Genomic DNA, 19155 nt, shown 5'->3' with positions numbered 1-19155 from the left:
CTTATCACTTAAGGAGCTGTTTTCTTTAATGTCCTCAAAATCGAACAATGTTGGTTCAGAGTCAATTGTTGGGAAATTTTCCTCCATATCATCAATTTCAGATTGATCTTCTGTAATCATAAGGTTAACCGATTCTGCTCGACTATGATAAGGTTTTAGCATGTTAAAATGGTAGTCATTTTTTTTTTCGAAACTCACAACATAATTAGTTTCGAATCATTTCTTCTCAACCATCCCAGGACCTTTCCATTGAACTGCTAGTCTGTTTGGTTTATTCGTTGATACAACTAATACTAAATCTCCTTCAGAGAATTCTCTTTTGATAGCTTTACGATCGTACCACACTTTTCTTTTGGTTTGCATTTCCAGCATTTTATCTGTAGCCAGCTCTTTGCATCTTTTTAACCAATTTATTAATTGAAAAACATGTTCAACAACATTATTTCCTTCGTCTTCAGGATTCATCCATTGTTCATATAATAATGTTACAGGTGTTCTAAGATTTCGACCATATACTAATTCTGCAGGTGTAAATCCCGTACTCTCATGCGTTATTGTTCTTAAAGCAAATAGAGCTGCGGGAACTTGCTTCTCCCACTCAGGGGCTGCTTCGATACATTAAACTTTTAAAATTCGTTTGATTTTTTGGTGAAATCTTTCAACAGGGTTGCTCTGCGGATGGTGTACTGAGCTTCTAGTTACTTTTATTCCAAATTTTTCTACAAATTCAATGGCTAGTTTGCTCATAAGGTACCTTGATCAGTTTGTATTTCTTTCGGGAAACCCATTCTACTAAATATTTGTAACATGGCTTCAATTACTGACGTTGTGCCAATATTAGGAACAGGTACAGCATCCGGATAGTTTGAAGCTACACAAATAGCTGTAATTAAGTATCTATTGCCATTTGGTGTTATTGGTAAAGGGCCGCATGCGTAAAAGTTAATTTTTGAAAATACTTCTGCAATAATTGGTACTAAAGTCAAAGGTCTTTGGCTTTATCATTAGATTTTCCCACTCTTTGATATATATCGCAAGTTTTAACATACTCTTCTATTTCTTTATAGCAATTAGGCCAGCAAAAGTATCTTGTTAATCTATCTTTAGTTTTGACGCCGCCTAAATATCCAGATGTACTATCATGACATAATGACTTTATTTGATCCCTATATTTTTCAGGAATAACAATTAATTCCCTTTCATTTCCATTTTTATCTATTTTCCTTTTCAGCAACAATCCATTTTCTTTAACTTTGAAATCATTTGTCTTGCTGGAATTTTCATTTTTAGTTTCGTTAAGCAATGACGCTAGATCTCTGCTTTGATGCTGAGATTCAATTAATTCCTTTGAATTAACATTAATCACTTTCTTAATTTCCTTGTCTTCCTCATCAGCTTGTGGTAAAATATCTTCTTCAGTTTCAATAAACGTCAGTTCTTCTAGTTTCTCTATTTCGGTTTCTCTATTTCGATCTTCTTCACGAGGTCTTTTTACTTGAGATTGTGTCAAAACTGCATTTATTTTTTCTAAATTTAAGAATGATTTATTTATTTTTGAACAATTGGGCAGTTTTGTTACCCAATACATATCTGCCTGGATCATTTGTAACAACAGCTGCCTTTGTCTTTATATGACCAAGTTCGCAATTAATTTCAACTTCCGCTAACGGTAGACACACTAAATGGTCATTTAAAAGATATTGTACCCAGACATGTTCTCCAGTCATTTTTGTGTTATCTATGTATTTCTGAGAAGTAACATCAACAGTGGCTCCTGTGTCGCGAAGAATAGGCATTTCATACCCATTCACGAAACCGTTAATTGTATATGTCTCTAACAAATCATCATTCGAAGATACGCAATTTACCTTTTCATTTGGTTTAAGCGAGGACACTGAGGCTTAAAATGTTCGTATGATACACACTCGAAACAACGTGGTCGATATATTATGTCATATAAAAATTTTCTTGGTTTTTGTTTTGGAACTGTTTCCTTTGCTGATGATCTTTCTTGTATTTTGAATCATCCAATTTATCAGAATGCTTAAAATGAGGCGGATGCTCTATTCTTTTCACAAAATTATCATAACGCAATTTAAATGATCCTTTGTTAATTTTCTCAGTCTGATTGACAGAAAATTTTGGTTTTATTGTTTTTCTCACATCTTCAAAATCTTCAATTTTCTTAACTATTTCAGTAGGTGAAATGATGGTTGTCCATTGATCCATAAAATGTTCTTTGAAATCAGGAGAAGTACGCTTTTTTATTTGATCAACCAGCATGAGATCTTTCAGCTGTTCAAAAGTTTTAATGTTTAATCCATTAAGCCATCCTTCTAAATAATTTTTTAATTAATAGTAGAAATCATACCAAGTACTTTCAGTAGATTTTTGGTGTTTATTAAATAGTTGTTGAAATTTTTCCGCAGTCAATTTAAATCGTTGTAACAGTAAAGTTTTTACATATTCATATTTTTCGCATCTTCTTCTAGTTCTCTAGCAATAAGCTGAACAATGTCAGGAGGCAGTAAGGAAATAAGTTGAGTCACTGGATTTTCAGCAGGTATATTCATTATTTTAGCTTGACGCTCAAATAACACCAGGAATAAACTTATTTCATCTTCTTTAGGGTTGAAACGTCTCATGACGTCGTGAATTCTGATTTTTAAAGGCTGCTCAGGTAACTGCGTAGTTCCTACCGGCTGTGCTGTGGCAGCTATTGCTTCCAGCTGCAGTTTCTGTAGCTCAAAGGCTCTAATTCACTCTTCTCTTTCAAGCTCTTCTTTTCTTTCTTCTTCTTCGTGTTACTTTTCTCTTTCTTCTCTTTTGCGTTTTCTCTTTCTTCTGTTTCACGATCTTTTTCTCATTCTTCCCTTTCGCGTTCTTCTCTTCTTTCTCTTTCGCATTCTTCTCTTCTTTCTCTTTTTTCTCTTTCTTCCCTTTCGCGTTCTTCTCTTCTTTCTCTTTCGCATTCTTCTCTTCTTTCTCTTTCTTCTCTTTCGTGTTCTTTTTCTCTTTCTTCCCTTTCGCGTTCTTCTCTTCTTTCTCTTTCACGTTTATGCAATTGAGCAATCTTAAACTCAGGTTTCAGGGTTAAACCTAACTCTTCTGCTAGTACTTTTAAATCCTGTTTTTTTACTCCTAGCTAAGAATGACATGTTGACACAAGTTACCTTTATCAGGCTTCCTTTTGAAATTGAATCTAAAAGATCGTATTTATACTACAAATGTATAATTTCTGGCGAGACTTAATTTCTCAAATACGAAATTCACACTAACCAATTGGAGAGAATTATTTAAACAACTTTGCCAGGTTGGCACAAAATACTATAATACTACGACGGGTTGACTTTTTAACTCGCTATTCACAAGCGTCGTTAGCTATAACTATATAAACACCTTTGCCAGTTAGGCAATTACCCACGTCAGTTTGACGATTTTACTATCTATCTCCACGCCTCGTTGGCAATAACAAAAACAATTTTTGCCAGTTTGGCAATTCAACTTTTAGAATATACAATCTGTAATACGTCTGGATGACGTTACTATCTACCACACGCCTGGATGGCGAGAACTAAGAAAAAAACTTTTGCCTATTCTGCAGTATAATCAAATCACACTACGTCAATTTGACGTTGCTACTTATTTTCCACGTGCCTGCTTGGCAACAAATTCAAAATTCAGTTAGCAGTTCAGTTTTTTATATATATATATATATATATATATATAAACGCCGGGATGGCTTACACATATCAATTATCAACATAAAAATTCAATACAAATAAAAGTAAAGAATAAATAATAATTTTAAAATACTTCTTTACCACAAATATCAATTATAAATATAAGGTGAATATTTTTAGTGTCAGTTATTTTAAACAAAGTCTTACACGATAAGCTATAATTCTGAAACAAAGTATTAAAATTTAATAAAAGCTTTTTTAAGAAAACCAAAAGTTAATCTTATCTTCAGAGATCAGCAGTATCCAGTTTTGAGAGATTTTTTGCTCGGATGCAAGTTATAGAAGCACAGAAGATAACCTTTGAATGATCCGCTTCAAATCTGGCTTTAAAACGGCAGACTTCTTACATCCATTTTTCCTTGAAATAAACAAAGTTGGCAATTGGTATTAGCAAACTTGTTCTAAAACATTCAGTAAATTTCTGGGATTAGGAGACCAGCACCATCGAAATTGATAATTGCACTCCTAATTTCCAGGATCTCGGTGGAACCTCCAATTAATTAAGACTGTAATGTATTTCACAGTAATTTACAAAACAGACAATCTTCTTAGTAGAACATAAATTTTATTTCTAGTTCACGGTGATAGACAAATTTTATACAATTTTTAAGTGGCAAAATTTTCATACTACTCCTAGCTGTTAAAATCTTGAGAATACTAATCTTCTTAAAACAATATCTCACATTACTGAGTAATGGTTTAATACAAATATGGTGTTGCCACTTCAACAATAATTATATTTATTTATTAAATAACAAGATATTACAATACATAAATTACTATGCAAATATATTTTGCCGATTTTTATATACTTCATGGGCTGCTTATTTTGGTGACATAGTGCACTCGTGAATACTTTTCAGTGGAGGTCTAGATAATCAGAAAGTACCAAAGACAATTTTTGAACTAAAATGCGGGCATCATAGCACTTTGTTCAATAAAAGTGCTTCTTAGGTGAGGACATAGACCTCTGAAAATGCGATCACCCTTCTCATGGATCATACATTGCATCCTCTACACAATATTCTCAACTACTGTATGTAACATGTCACCAGAAATGCTCCATAGTCTTAGCTCCAATAGAAGATATAAGGAAGGTATGCCAGAGAGCATGCACAGTGCATCGTTAGAAGTGATGTGAAAAGATTTTGTAATATTGAGGAGAAATGGTCATTGAATTGCAGGAAACTGTTGCTTTTTCATTTCAGTCATAGCCCAGATAGCAGTTCCATAATTAACAATTTTCTCTATCACGGTGTTGAGCAGTAACCTCTGGATATGAAGATTTAAGTCCCAATCCTATCCCCTCATTTTTTTTCATGCAGATGGCTGTTTTTGAAGTTTTTAATCTAATATCTTGAAGGTTATTCTCTCCAGTTGAGTTTTCCATCTATTGTAATTCCAAGAAGTTTCAGTTTGTTTTCAATCTTTATTCTTTTTCTATTAATTTTGAAAGCTGGTTTTCTTTGCATGCTTTGGCTAGGTTTGTGAAATATTATAGACTTTTCCTCTGAAATTTTTAGTTTTTTGTGTGCTGGTTAAAGATTGTGAGAGAAAGGTTGGTATTATTTTTTAGATATGCTGTTCTGAAACAGATGATAAATGATACACATTGTCTGTAAATGTCGGGGCTTTTTTTGTGATTTGGCCATTGATGTGATATGATAATCACATCAACGGACAAATCAACGACTTCGAGGTAATCCAGAGATCAACACTCAAACAGGATCCTTGCAGACATCTACTTGTATGGTGCTTTTCTGCTGTTTGGTTATTAGACTTCTGTTGAGCAGATAGTTTAGCATAATAATAAAGCTATTTCTTGGGATGTTTATCTCTTTGAGAGTTTGAAGTATGGCAGGCTATCAAAATCAAATGTTTTTTTTTTTTTTTTTTTTTTTTTTTTTTTTTTTTTTTTTTTTAAAGCAGAATGAAGATTTTCAGATTTATTGTGCTGTATTGTCCTCAATATTTAATCTATAATATGATTTAGAATAATTTGGCATGAATCCATATTGATTCTCGCTGATTATTTGAAATTTATGAAAGTGGTGCCTTATTCTTCCAGCAATGGCCCTTTCCAGAACTTTGTCAAATGCTTGCAGGAGATTGATTGGGCCTAAATGAACACCTATTTACTGGATCTTGGCCTTTTTTGAGAAAAGAATGATACGTCCTGTCTTGAAGACATCGGGGAAGACTCTCAGGAGAAGAGATTTATTGAATAAATCAGTAAATAGCCGATGTGAGGCCTTTTGAATTAATTTTTATGATTTTATTCTTTATCCCATCTAAGCCTGGTACTTCTTTATTTGAAAGGACTTTGATTATGTATATTTTTTTACTAGGAAAATAGTGTCTTCCTCAGAATTTAGAATGCTTTGATTTGTTCTGACTACAGCTTGCTCTGATATGTTGTTTTCAGAAAAGTTGTCTGTAAAAACATAACCCATTATTTCTTTCAAGGAGGTTGATTTCTCATGTTAAGTTATTGGATGAATTTTGATTGGTGAATTGTCTAGTATATTTTGTGGTGAAATTGTGCTATTTTGAGAGAAAGTACTGAATGAGTTTGTTTCTGGCATAATAGTATAAAACTCAAAGTATTTTGTTTTGGCTGTGATATTTTGCTTGCAAAATTTAAAAGCAGTAAGCTAACATTCTATAAACCATTAAACAGTACCTTTGCCTTTTTCAGGAAGATTGAAGAAGGAAAAAAATTCTTATGTATACTTTTAGCTGTTCCACCTGAGTTTTGGTGAATTCTTCTGGAGTGGTATCCTGTGAGAAATTGTGCATGGAGCATTTTGGAGTTCTTTTATTTGGAAACTTATGATAATTCTTTTGTTGTGTATGTTACTTGAAGGTTGTGCGATAGTCTTCGAATGTATCTTTATTATGGCAAGAGATGGCGATCTCTTCTTCTTCTTCATTGGCTCGATAGCAGGGTTGGTCCCTGACCTTCTTTAGGCTTCTCTGCTCTTGGCAACTGTTTCCAGTTGACCTTTGAAATGTTTAGGTCATTTTCAACACAATCCATCCATCTCACCAGGAGTGTACCTCGAGGTCTGATTACCATTGGTTTTGCCAAAAACCAGTACAACAATCTTCATGCATTTTGGCCAGATGACCACCAGCCTGTTTAAGCCTCTGTAGTTTGAAGAATTTTACTACATCAAATATTTAAAGATGTAATGTAGCAGTAAATTAGATCATTTTCTCTGCGATCCATTTTCACAGACCCCACCAAGTACTCAACGCAATATCCTCTCAAAAATCCTCAAAGCTTCCTCATCACATAAGCGCCCAGGCATCCAACATCAGAACAGATTCTAATTAGAGTAATTTAGTTTTTAACTTGAGAAAGCTGGATTTTTAAATAGCTTTTTAGGCCATGAAAGCATCTATTTAAAGCAAAGATTCTTTTAAGTATTTCATAAGTTATTTCATTTTAGCAATTCATCTTCACTACCAGATAAGTGAAACTGTAGACTTTTTCAAATCTGGGCAATTCCACCCTTTCGCATATTTGTAATGTTCTGTATTTTAATTCCTATATTTTTAAATGGAGCTATTTTTTCCAAAATGTCTAGGATAGAAGTATTTTAATCATTCTTCTTGGGATTCAAAGAAGGGCTGGATGTCTTGTTTTTCTTTACAATGTCAGCGAAAGCTGTCTTTGTTTAATTAATGTTCACAAGGAATGCTTTCTGCAGTGGACTGTTGTAGGTAAAAAGGCCAAAGATACTGGGACTATATTTGAGTCTTAAATTACTGATTTAGATGTTATTATATACAATTTCTTTAAACTTATCGAGCAGATCCATTAGTTTAATTCAGTGAGCGTGTGGAATATTATATTTAATGACACTTTTTAACTGTACTATTGATTTCTGCAGACAGACAGCGTAGTTACACCAACATTTGTCCTCATTGCCCAGATGACATCCCACTGTCTCACCATCACATCTTCAGCTGCCCAGCAATCTAGGCCAGATTGTTTAATATCGGCATTGAAGACCCAGTGGACCTACTGTATACTGATAGAGATGCCAAGGTTGCAAAAGCTGTCTTCAACAGGTTCGAAGCTATATAATTGCACTTTGTCATAGACACGACATCATCATCATCAACTTTACTACTACAACACAGCTATTGTAAAACTAGTGTACTTCGAGCCGAATTTTTTCATATTGAGAGCTCTGCTGAGATGTTTCCAGAGGAGTTTCAGCCCCCCAAGTTATTATGCATCATTTTTATGTGAATGTTTTGAGATCTGAACGTAATAATTCTAATTTATGTGGCTGAATATTCAGCAGTAACAGATTATTATTTTTCAAGCGTAATTTCAGTAATCATAAACCAGAGAAGAAAGTTTAGCAGATAAGTATAAGTGAATGGCAAGGTTATAAATATTAAATAATTAGAAGCCAATATAATTGAAAATTAATTGAACTAACTAAACTAATTAAACTTAATTTGAAAGCATAAAATGAACATATAATAATAAATTGCAAGGAAGATTCATTGCAGAAGTGATTATATGTTCACTCTTGTGACAGATAACTCAATTTTTTTTTTCATAACTCTATGTCAAAATTAATCACAAAGGCATTACCAGTATTTGGTTGCATGACTATAAATAAATACTAATTAATAAATACTAAAAAATGGAAATAGCTAATCATATTTCTTGAACTCTTTTATTTACTTAATATTATTATTAATATAATTAATTTTTCTTCAGCCGTAAGTCTAGAATTTTCCAAAAAGTTGAAGTAGGAGAAATGTGCAGAGCGAATACAGCTCAAAACAGTCAGTCAGGAAGTCTTGGCTTCTTCATATTAAAAAAAAAACTATCGCAGAGCGATATAAAAAGAAGATCCTGCTCGTCAAGATGGCCTCTGCGCTTTTGTTAAAGGGAAGGATGGGACTTAAATTTCCTCTCGGTAGAAATTACTGAGGGTAAACACACACACGGGGGGGGGGGGAATCACAGAAATGAGGACTAATAAAGATATTTGGATAAACCTTTCTGAATTATAAGCTAAAAGACATACATGGCCTACCTTTATGTAGTTGTCATACTTGCTTAATATTGAAGGAGGAAACGTAATCCATGAAATTGAGGTTATTCTGAAAGAATTATTGTATGTTTTTAAATTCAAATATCTTCTTAGATATGCATAATATAATCACTGATGTATGGCTACAAGAAACCTTGGAATCTTGGCAAGAATTCACACACAATTATTTTCATGGATTGCTAAATATTCTATTCAAATCACTTGCTAAGAGATGAACATAATTCAATACTTCACTGTTTATGTTCATGTAAGCAATGGAATAGAAGTCTCATAACGTAAGTTAGAAATTAATTAATGAACCCAATTAACTTTACTGGAAAAAGTCACATGGGTTAGATCAGGAGAGCAAGTCAGTCATTCAAGTGGAAAAAGTGAACTTTATCTTCTGTAAAGTGATGGTACAGTAGCCACTGTACTGATAAACCAATTTCTAGTGGTCCTGCTGCCTGCGTAAAAGTTAACTGATACAGCAACTGCCTCTGCTGAAGTTGCAGAATAAAAAAAAACTAGTCATATCATGATACATTTGCATGGTAAAGGTACAGGTATGTCGTCCTGTTGAAATTCTCAAAAAAGTATGGTCTACTCATGAAATCTACTGTGAAGTCACACCAAACATTGACTTTTGGTGAAAGCAGTGGGATTTTCTGAACAGTAATGTAAATGTTTGGATGCTCAAAATCGAGAATTGTGAGTGTTAACAGTCTTATTTAGATAAAAAAAAGGACCGAATTTCCCATAGAATTCATCCCAGCCAAGCATTGTTGACCTCCATCCCATCATGAAATGTCAAAGAAATGCTGGCCATTTATTATAATTGCTGTGTTTTAATTCCTTCACAAGCGTTATCTTGTAAATGTAAAAGTAATGAACTTTCTAAAAGATTTGCCATACTGTGGAAAAATCCAAATCCAATTATTGCATTATTTCCTGGGCCTACTACGAGTCATGTTCCCAAGGATGCCATCAACAACTGCATTCCCAACATCAGGAACTGTCTGTTCTGACACTATTTTCCGTCTTCTACCAAACCGAATTGAGGATTCTGTTTCTTCGCAATTCTGAATCATGCCATTCAATCCATTAATTGATACAGCACATTTACATAGGTTGTTATAACTTCTAAACTTATGAAGAGAGGAGGTTGCATTCTATTGATAGAGATCAAACTACTTCACAAGTAATATGCGCTGAGGTAAAATTAAACAGATACTAAAGCCAGCTAATATTCGAAATGTCTTTCAGTTTTTTCCCCTTATATTTGTAGACTAAATTACTGACACTGCTGTTGTTTAGGTAACTGAAAATTTACATTTTCAAATTTTACTTGTATTTAATCCAAATTTTCAGTTGTTTAAACTAGAACGTCACTATATTTTCCCCTATCAGTAACTTTCAGAAGTAATTTTTTTCCCCCATTTTGTCATTAGCCTGCTTTCACATTTGGTGGCATTCTAACTGATAAATTTGAGCTACAGACAGCTCTGAGTAGTGTCGGTTAAAAAAAAAAAAAACACCCACCCTTTACATTTATTGTGTGTTATTATTACTATTAAAAATCGTGATGTTAAACTCTAATACTATTGAAATTTCCATATACTGTACAAAGTCTTTAATCCGGACTCGTCGGGACTTCGGCGATTCTGGATTAGGGGTTTTCCGGTTTATAGATCATCAATTTAAATCTGGTAAGATGGCATGCAGAAATTATAAAATTAAAAATATGAAATCATAATTTATGAATTAAAGAGCAATTATGATCTAAAGAGTACCAAAATTAAAAAAAAAAAAAAAAAAAAAAGCTTAGTATTTATTTGTTTACTTTATTAAACATTTCTTTCAATGTAAGTTGTTTAAGTTGCTTCGTTTTATGTGCTAATACTTTCTCTTTAATTCTATAAATAGACATAATTTCTTGTTCAGTTACATAGTTCCACTGTTCAAGTCCTGTAATTACTGCGTCGAGAATATCGATTAACTTGTCTATCTAAATGTTTTCATTTTCACTAACCTCACTGTCACTTTTTTCATGCCTTTATCCATTTTTTGCAGTAATTCTACTTTTTCTTTAATGGGCATCGCTTTGTGGATCCTTTGGCAACTCCAGAATCTGAAACTCTTTTTGACATAATTGAAAGTTCAAGTTTACTTTTTATAAAATTGCTCTAACAGTCTGCAAAAAATAATAAGCCAGATCCAATTAGAAGATCCAATTACAACGCAATCTGCAACATTAACTGAAATAGATAGTTTTAGCGTAGCTTATACCGTCCGTTATACATTAAACATGCATGTGTAAACGTATTATGCGCATGCGTAAAGGTATTATGTACCTGCGTAAACACATATGCGCATTCGTAAACTCTACGCATGCATAGAAAGTTTGTAGCTTTCAGGTCCGGATTATAGATCATTCTTGACTATGGACGTCCGGATTAAAGACTTTGTACTGTGGTATCAAATAATCTGGACAAGTCAAATAATCTGGACTGTTATTGTGTCTGCTTTTTTCATTGTTCAGATCTGTAACTTTACTATTATTTTACATTAACCAGTTATTTATAATTTCAGCTTTTATTATAACTTCTTTCCATTTTCCTCACCAAAAATGTAAATGACTTAAATACCAAGCTGAAGTTTTAGGATTGTAAGACAAAACATATTTCTGCCTCTTGAGATCATGTTATTTAGTTTTGACAGCTCTGATAAAATTGTAATTATTCGGCTTTGCATTATAACTGCTGTCATTTAAATTGTTGTGCCAGTGAAAAGTTCTGAACCAATTCTGAACCAATTTTCTTTGTAGACCAAAAATGTAAATGACTTAAATACTAAGCTGAAGTTTTAGGATTGTAAGACAAAACATATTTCTGCCTCTTGAGATCATGTTATTTAGTTTTGACAGCTCTGATAAAATTGTAATTATTCGGCTTTGCATTATAGCTGCTGTCATTTAAATTGTTATGCCAGTGAGAAGTTCTGAACCAATTTTGATTTAAATTAAACAGTGTAGTCTTTGACTACAAGGTTGAGTTTTAAATTTTGAATTTGACTATTACTTTAGCATCGCCATAAGTGGTGGCTGATCCTTTGGGTACAAGAAGTGTGTTTATATTTTAAGTTCTGTTAAATTAAAAAGGTTTGTTTTAAACCTTTTCAAAGCTTTTGTAGCTCACTTCAGACACAGCAATAATTCACTTAACATCTTTTAGGAGATTGATATTAGTTTATGCTCTGAAAGAAAGTCAAACTTTATAAATCTGTTTAGTTAGATAAGAAAAACAAATGCTAAAAAAAGTTTCAAAACAATGATTTATGATTTTAAAACATTGCTCTTGTAACTAAGCAGCATTTCCAGCCGTTATCTTTTCTGATGTCTCAGGAATGCAAATGTTATAATTAATAAGAATGTTAAAAATGCAATTACTGTTGCTGATTAAAAGTATACGTAGTGTTAAAAAAATAAGAAAGGTATGAAATGTATTGAAATGTTAGATAATAACTGGTAATTGAAATGTTTAGATGGTAACTGGTAAAAATAAGTTTGAATGCTTTTTTTTTTTTTTTTTTTTTTTTTTTTTAATATAGGCATTCTAGAGTTTACAAGTAAGCATGTTATTTTAATGGAAATATAAAAGAATTTTTTAAAAATAAATTCTTGTATTGGTTATTAGAAAGAAGAAAATAAATTCACATATTAAAAGTGAAGCATTTTTTTAAAATCAAAGGTGAAAGGCTAAATAACACTGTCAGTGTTTCCCCCCCCTAGTTTCTAATTTTTAAAGTATTTAATTTTTAGTACTTGATAGGGAAAATTTAATAGTCTTATCTAGCTGACTAGATAAATTATTTATCACTGAGAGTTTCATATTTGATTGTAATATTTGAGACTGTTTATTTTCCAAAAACCGTCTTATTTTTGTATTCCAACACAAAGCTTTTGAACTGCTTTGAACCATTAAAATTTTATATATGTCAAAATTACAGAAGTTGTTATGAGTTTACCAATTAGTACTGTGAGTATTTGGGTATAAAACATGAAGCACAGTTATTTCACAAGGAAACAGCTGAAGAATGTTAGCTACCACAAATATACTTCAAGCTATATATATATATTGAAAATTCAAAGGAAATAATAGATGACATTTTAATAAAAGGGAATTAATTTCAATGAATGATTCTTTTAATATATTTTATACAAGATTGAATTTCATTTTTTTTAATGTTCTTACAAAAGATACATTTAATTTTTATTTTCTTTGTAGATTTCTGGTGGTCCTGTATCACACGATGATGTAATTTTTGGCAGATACACTTATGATGTATCTGAAAACGAAGGAGACTTTGTAAGTATATGATTGAAGTATTTTTTACTAAATATACATACCTTTTATTAGCATTTATTGCAAAATTTTATTTTTTTATGATCTTATTTTTTTTTTTAGCCCAAAAGGGGTTATTAATCTCTAAGTGGGATTTTGCACTGGTTCACCATCAGTATATAGCTTTTCAAATAGTTCCCACAAAATATTATTCCCTGTAATATTATAAAAGAAATTTAATAATGAAGAATCTGCATGTATGTATGTAGCTTGCATTATGAAAAAAAAAATGCAATGCATAGAGTCATTAAATTCTGAATAACGTAGTCCTCCACCTGAAAAAAATGCACCTGGAAGCCAGTATTTTGAATTTGTTTTATTGTTCTATTTCATATTTTATAAAACTTAAAAAAGAATTTTTGATTAATACACACAATGATTTGAAAGCAAGCGGTGGTGACACTATTTGAAATAAAAAAAAAAATTATCTTCAGTACACGAGACTGTTGCTATTCTGAGAAATGTAAGATATTTATGTTTCAGTTTTAATTAATAAACTCTGCTGTATGAAAGCAATTTCTTGCTGTGGCCAGGAAAAAAAAAAAAAAAAAAAAAACTTTTGTGTACCACACACCAGCATGTTGCATTCAGTAAAGCCCAAGATACTTTCAGATTTAATCTGGGATGCTATTGAGTTATAAACTAAGCAATTTAAAAGCAATAAACCCAGTTAAGAATATTTTTTTTGACTTTTAATGTGATTGATTTAAATAAACTTTTATTAAAATCATGAGAATCAAATTAGAAATATTTGATATTTTTATGAAATTATACTAATGTGACTAATTAAAAACATATATTTTTTCTTTTTTTATGATAATGTTTTTTTAAGCCCTGCAAGTGGCTCGTTTTTAAAGAAATAACATATATAAAAATATCTATGATAACCTCTAACATTCTATTGAGAATTCTAAAGATATGCTATTTTTAAATATTTTGTGGTTTTGCTGTTCAATTGAATTTTATGTGTTTTTGTTTATGGTTATTTATATGGAAATATATGTTACATTTATGTTTATTTAAATAGATAAACTTAAATAATTTTAGCTGATAATTTCCAACAGTCTTTTTAAACAGCTTATGACTATTTCTTTATTGCCCTAATTTTTTTACATATCAGGATGTTTTAATGTACATGAATGATATAATCCACAATGAAAGTGATAAAAATTGCATTCAGGACCAGTGTCAAGCTGCATTAGGTGGTAGAATTTAATTGCTTGACTAAATGTTCCAAGTTGACTTGGTTGTTGAAAATTTGTCAAAAATAAATATGTGTGTTAATTTGTGATTCATGGTTCATGACAGACTTTTGTTTTTATTAATTCTGAATAAACTCTGTGTTTTGTGGCTGTGCTGTTGACTTTTATGATATTTTGTTAGGAGAATACGCAAGTTTTATGCCACGCCTTTCAATGGAGGTGTTAGGCTATTGTTATCCTTATCAAGTGCATTAGATTAGTAATTTAGCTTGTTTTACAACTTAGACGGAAATACGTGAATTGGAGCTTATAAATTCATTCTTTTAGGTTCTAAAATTCTTGTAGAAATGCATTAGTTTTGCTCAAATTATAACATGTCTTTATCTGTACTGTCATGCTTCAAGGTCTTCTACACTGTTTCAAATGTGAACTGAAGTTTTTGTGTATTTTTCATATTTTATTTCTTTTTAAAAATTTCTTTCACATTTTCTTGACACAGATAAATATTCAATGTATGTTATTAAAATTCAAAATTATTTCAAAATTATTATTATTATTATTATTGTGTTCATTCTTAACAAAAACACACTGACTTGTTAACTCAGGATAATTATTTATCATTTATTTTGCATCTTAAAAATACAAAAATTTGAAAAAAATATTTTTTGAATCTTTTATATGTTATTGCACTAATTAAAAATGCATAGTAAAAGTTTGGATAATTTTACACGAAAACTGAAAATTAAAGAGTTAGTTAAGGGGTTAAGAGTAGCAAAAATTCAATGGGCAGCAGGCAGTAGGATTCAGAATAGTGAAGAATCTGCATCAGGCAGTAGAAAACATAGCTCCAGCCCTGATTATATTCATTGTAATCCTTTTTGGATTCACAACAAGGATGTTCTTCTTCTAAGATGTCAAACTTGAACTAATAGTCTTTCTGCATGAACACTGTACAGGAAAGGTAAAGAATAGTGCAGTTTTTTGAAACTCTGAGTGACTTGAAGTTTTGAAGTGCTAAGGTATTTTTTATGTAATCATGCTGTTTTGGTTTCTTCATTCTTGTTGCTTAGCTGTGAGTTTCTTTAGATTGCAAGACTGAACAAACTGTTATCAGTGTCTACTCATTTACCTTTTCCTTTTACGTTTTGATAAATGATTTGCTTTCCATACATTAGAAATTTTAACAATGCTTATTTTCTTTTTTTTTTCTTTTTTTTTCTTTTTTTTTTTTTTTTTTTTTCATATCTTTGCCTGTCTTTCTTGCAACAGATTTTCAGTTTCTGTTATTTGAAAGCCAAACAGTTTTAAAATATTTGACTATTCTGGCTTCACACCAATTTAAAAAATTCCATCTTGTTGTTAATTTAAGCCTTGAAAATGAGGCTGTGCGTGGAAAAAATGAGACATGAAAATGTGTTTAGTACTGACTTAATATTATATATGTGGATGTTCATTATATGTGAAATTTAATATTTGATACAAGTTTATGTTTATTTTGTCAGGTTATGCATTTTGAAAATATTTCTAAAATTAAAATATCAAAAGTAGTTTATTTATAGTCATCCTTTCACCCTCCTAAATAAAAGTAAATGAATTAAAGCTTCAAAATCGTAAAAACAACCTTGTATTTAGCATAGGTATAATGAAACACTCAATCAATTTCGAGGGCAGCTAAAGGTCCCTCCTCATCAGGAGAAAGAAATACCTAGAAAGAAGAAAATAAAGGAGAAGGAGTCTCAGAAACACGTGGTCCTTATCCAGCACTGCACGTGGTTATAACTGGATTTTTAATCAGAGTTGCACTGGCCGCCTACTTTTACTGAGCCAGGCTATCTGATCAAGCATAAAGGACAAGAAAAATTAGCGAAGTTAAAATAGGGAGCGAGGGGCAAATGCATCTTCACACTCAAAATCTTAACTTCAAATAAAATGCTTATTTTAGAATGATATTAGCTGTCAAAGCAAATTATTTTGATTTTTCAGGTTCTCCAGAAATTATAAAATGTTCATGCTTAAAACTTTAGTGTCAATTTTTTTTTTTTTTGGGGGGGGGGGATTATTATTATTACTATTTTTTTTAAAGGAAGTTAGAAAAATGTTACGTAGTATGAACTTTCTAAAGCCACTTTTTCTTCCAAAAGAAATTAAGTGAATTTAAAAAACTGACACACATTTTTTTTAATTAAAAAAAAAAAAAAGAAAAAAGAAAAAAGGTAAAGGAATAAAAAAAATTATTTGCTTAATTTGAAAATTGTCATATTGCTCTTTTTATTTAAAGATTTTCATTGATGAGTTTCTTTGTCTCTCTTTTATTGAAGAGATAATGGCACTCAAATATTTAGTTTGAGCTTAAAGTGTATATTTTTGTTTAAAATTCATTTTAATGAAGCAAATTATGTATCAAGTAGTTACATCATTTTAAAAGCAATGAAAATGTTTTTGAATAAATATAAATAGTTGAAGTAATTAGCATAAATGTTACATTTTTAGTTAATATGGCTATTTTAAAAATACAAATAAATAATTCTTGTTGCTGTCATATGTATTCAAGAGAATCTATTCCTATAGTATACACATTTTAAATTTTTGTGCGATGTACTGAACACTGTTTCTTCCAACAAAAAGGAAACATTTTCTGATTTCTAAATTTTTGTTTTAAGGTTATAATTGTTAATTTATTTTAATAAGAAGAAGGTTGAAAGTAAAAGGTTTGTATAATGGTTTTTAAAATATTAAGGAAAGCTTTTCATTCAAGTGAAAAATGGAACTAACAGTCTTAGCCAACATTATGAAGATGGAATATAGTCGTAAATCATTTGGTTAATTCAATTAAATGCATAATGGGTATTTTATTTCTTTCTAATGCAAGTTACAAATATACAATGGTAGGATGAAAAGTTTTCGGCCTCACCTCGAGATGGTGCTTCTGGAGTTACTTGGACATACTTTTTACATATTATAAAGGATTTGTATTTAGTTTTTTACACTGTGCTGTGTTAAAATTTCCCTCTTTTGTTTTTAATCAAGTAGGGAGGAAACTAACTGAAGTGCAAGCTGTGATAAAATATTTTTTTATAAAAGCCTTAGTGGCAACAGTTTTTTGGGATGCTAGGGGAATTTTAATGTTAGATTATATAGAAAAAGGCAGGACCATCAATGCTAAATATTATTCTAATCTTTTGGATAAACTGCATTACACACACACACACGCACACTAAAAAAAAGGGGGGGCCAGGTCTGGCCAAGAAGAAAGTCCTGTTTCACCAGGACAGTGCTCCTATCCACAAGGCTGTCACTATGATAGCAAAATTGAAATTCTTCCTCATGCACCCTATTCTCCCGATATGACCCTCCTTGCACTACAGCCTTTTCCCCAACCTGAAAAAATTTCTGGCTGGAAAGAAATTCTGTTCTGATACTCAAGTCATGCCAGCAATGAATGCCCACTTTGAGGCCTTAGAAGAAAGCTCTTACGGAGAAGGGATCCATTCACTGCTGAACTAAGTGTATATCTTTGGAAGGGGACTATGCTGAAAAATAAAGTAAGCATTAAACAGATTCTTTTTATTTTCCTTGTTAGGGCGAAAACTCTTCAACCCACCCTCTTGTATATTTGTAATGCCACTGAGTAATATTTAATGTACATCATCAAGGGGATATGTTACCAGTGTTGTTCTCTTTTCCATTGTCCCAATAGATTTTAGATATTCTAAAAGTTACATCAACACAGTAGTAAGAAATATAATTCCCCCCCCCCACCTTGATAATCAGTGCATGGTGAACAGTTTGAAATTGATTCAAATTATAATAAATAGTGTACTTAAAAAAAACTATCTTGCTAATTATTAAAAAGATGCATAATTGTCAAATTTCTCAGCAGTCATTTTCTGTGTCAAATTGTAATCATTTCCCAGCAAATAAAACTACTGTTTATTTCAAAGTTATGTTTAAGGAGCCAAATAAAAGCTGTTTTCAAACTACTGTTTGGCTGTACTTGTTGTGTATATCATAAAAGATGCATGTTAATGAAACACGTTTGAAAATGGAAAAAGAAATTTAGCAGATTGTATTTTAATTTTTTTTTTTTTTTTTTTTTTTTTTTTTTTTTTTTTTTGGTGTGTGTGTGTGTGTGCCTAAATGACATGTTCATATTTTTTCAGATAATAATGAAAAGTGATGGTTTTCCTACATATCATTTTGCTTGTGTTGTTGATGACCATTTAATGCAAATCAGCCATGTGTTAAGAGGAACTGAATGGCTCATATCTACGCCAAAACATATTTTATTGCATCAAGCTCTTGGTCAACAGCCACCTAAATTTGCTCATCTTCCTTTGCTTGTTAACAGGTAACATAAAATTAACTCTTGTTTTATTTCTTTAATTATATATTATTACCTATTTTAAATTTAATTTTAAGACATTTGGATGTGAGAAAACAGAATGCTACATTCAGATTTTATTCTGCCTCTCTTTATTCAGAAATAATTTTAAATGAAATAAAAAATAATCAATTTAGAGTGCAGGTAATGTAAATAGGTAAGATATTAATATGAAAAATGATTTGTATTAAATTGTTTGCCTTTTGGAGAGCAAACTCTTATTTGGCAACAAAAATAAATAAATAAAAAGTCAAAACATTTTATAAATTTGAATAAAAAGTTGAAAAAGACAATATAGAAAAATGTATTTTGATATGGTTTAGTTATTTATCAGGGAGCAGTCAATAAGCATTTAAAATC

At 31.1% G+C, this 19155-nt stretch overlaps 1 protein-coding gene across 1 annotated transcript in view; it reads left to right on the top strand.

Moving 5' to 3' along the window:
• The window catches only part of GluRS-m (putative glutamate--tRNA ligase, mitochondrial), a 76805-nt gene that overhangs the window by 27979 nt on the left and 29671 nt on the right, over window positions 1–19155 (top strand). Inside the window, exons 5-6 of the mRNA XM_035369840.2 lie at window positions 13096–13176; window positions 18575–18762. Of these exons, the coding sequence (XP_035225731.2) occupies window positions 13096–13176; window positions 18575–18762 (269 nt within the window). The remainder of the gene's footprint in view (window positions 1–13095; window positions 13177–18574; window positions 18763–19155) is intronic.

Source organism: Stegodyphus dumicola, chromosome 9 (genome assembly GCF_044657685.1).
Source record: "Stegodyphus dumicola isolate Sdum_Otavi_A_Nest chromosome 9, ASM4465768v1".
NCBI classification, from domain to species: domain Eukaryota; kingdom Metazoa; phylum Arthropoda; class Arachnida; order Araneae; family Eresidae; genus Stegodyphus; species Stegodyphus dumicola.
Note: the sequence above shows the minus strand (reverse complement) of the source record. Positions and strands in the feature narration are given on the sequence as shown.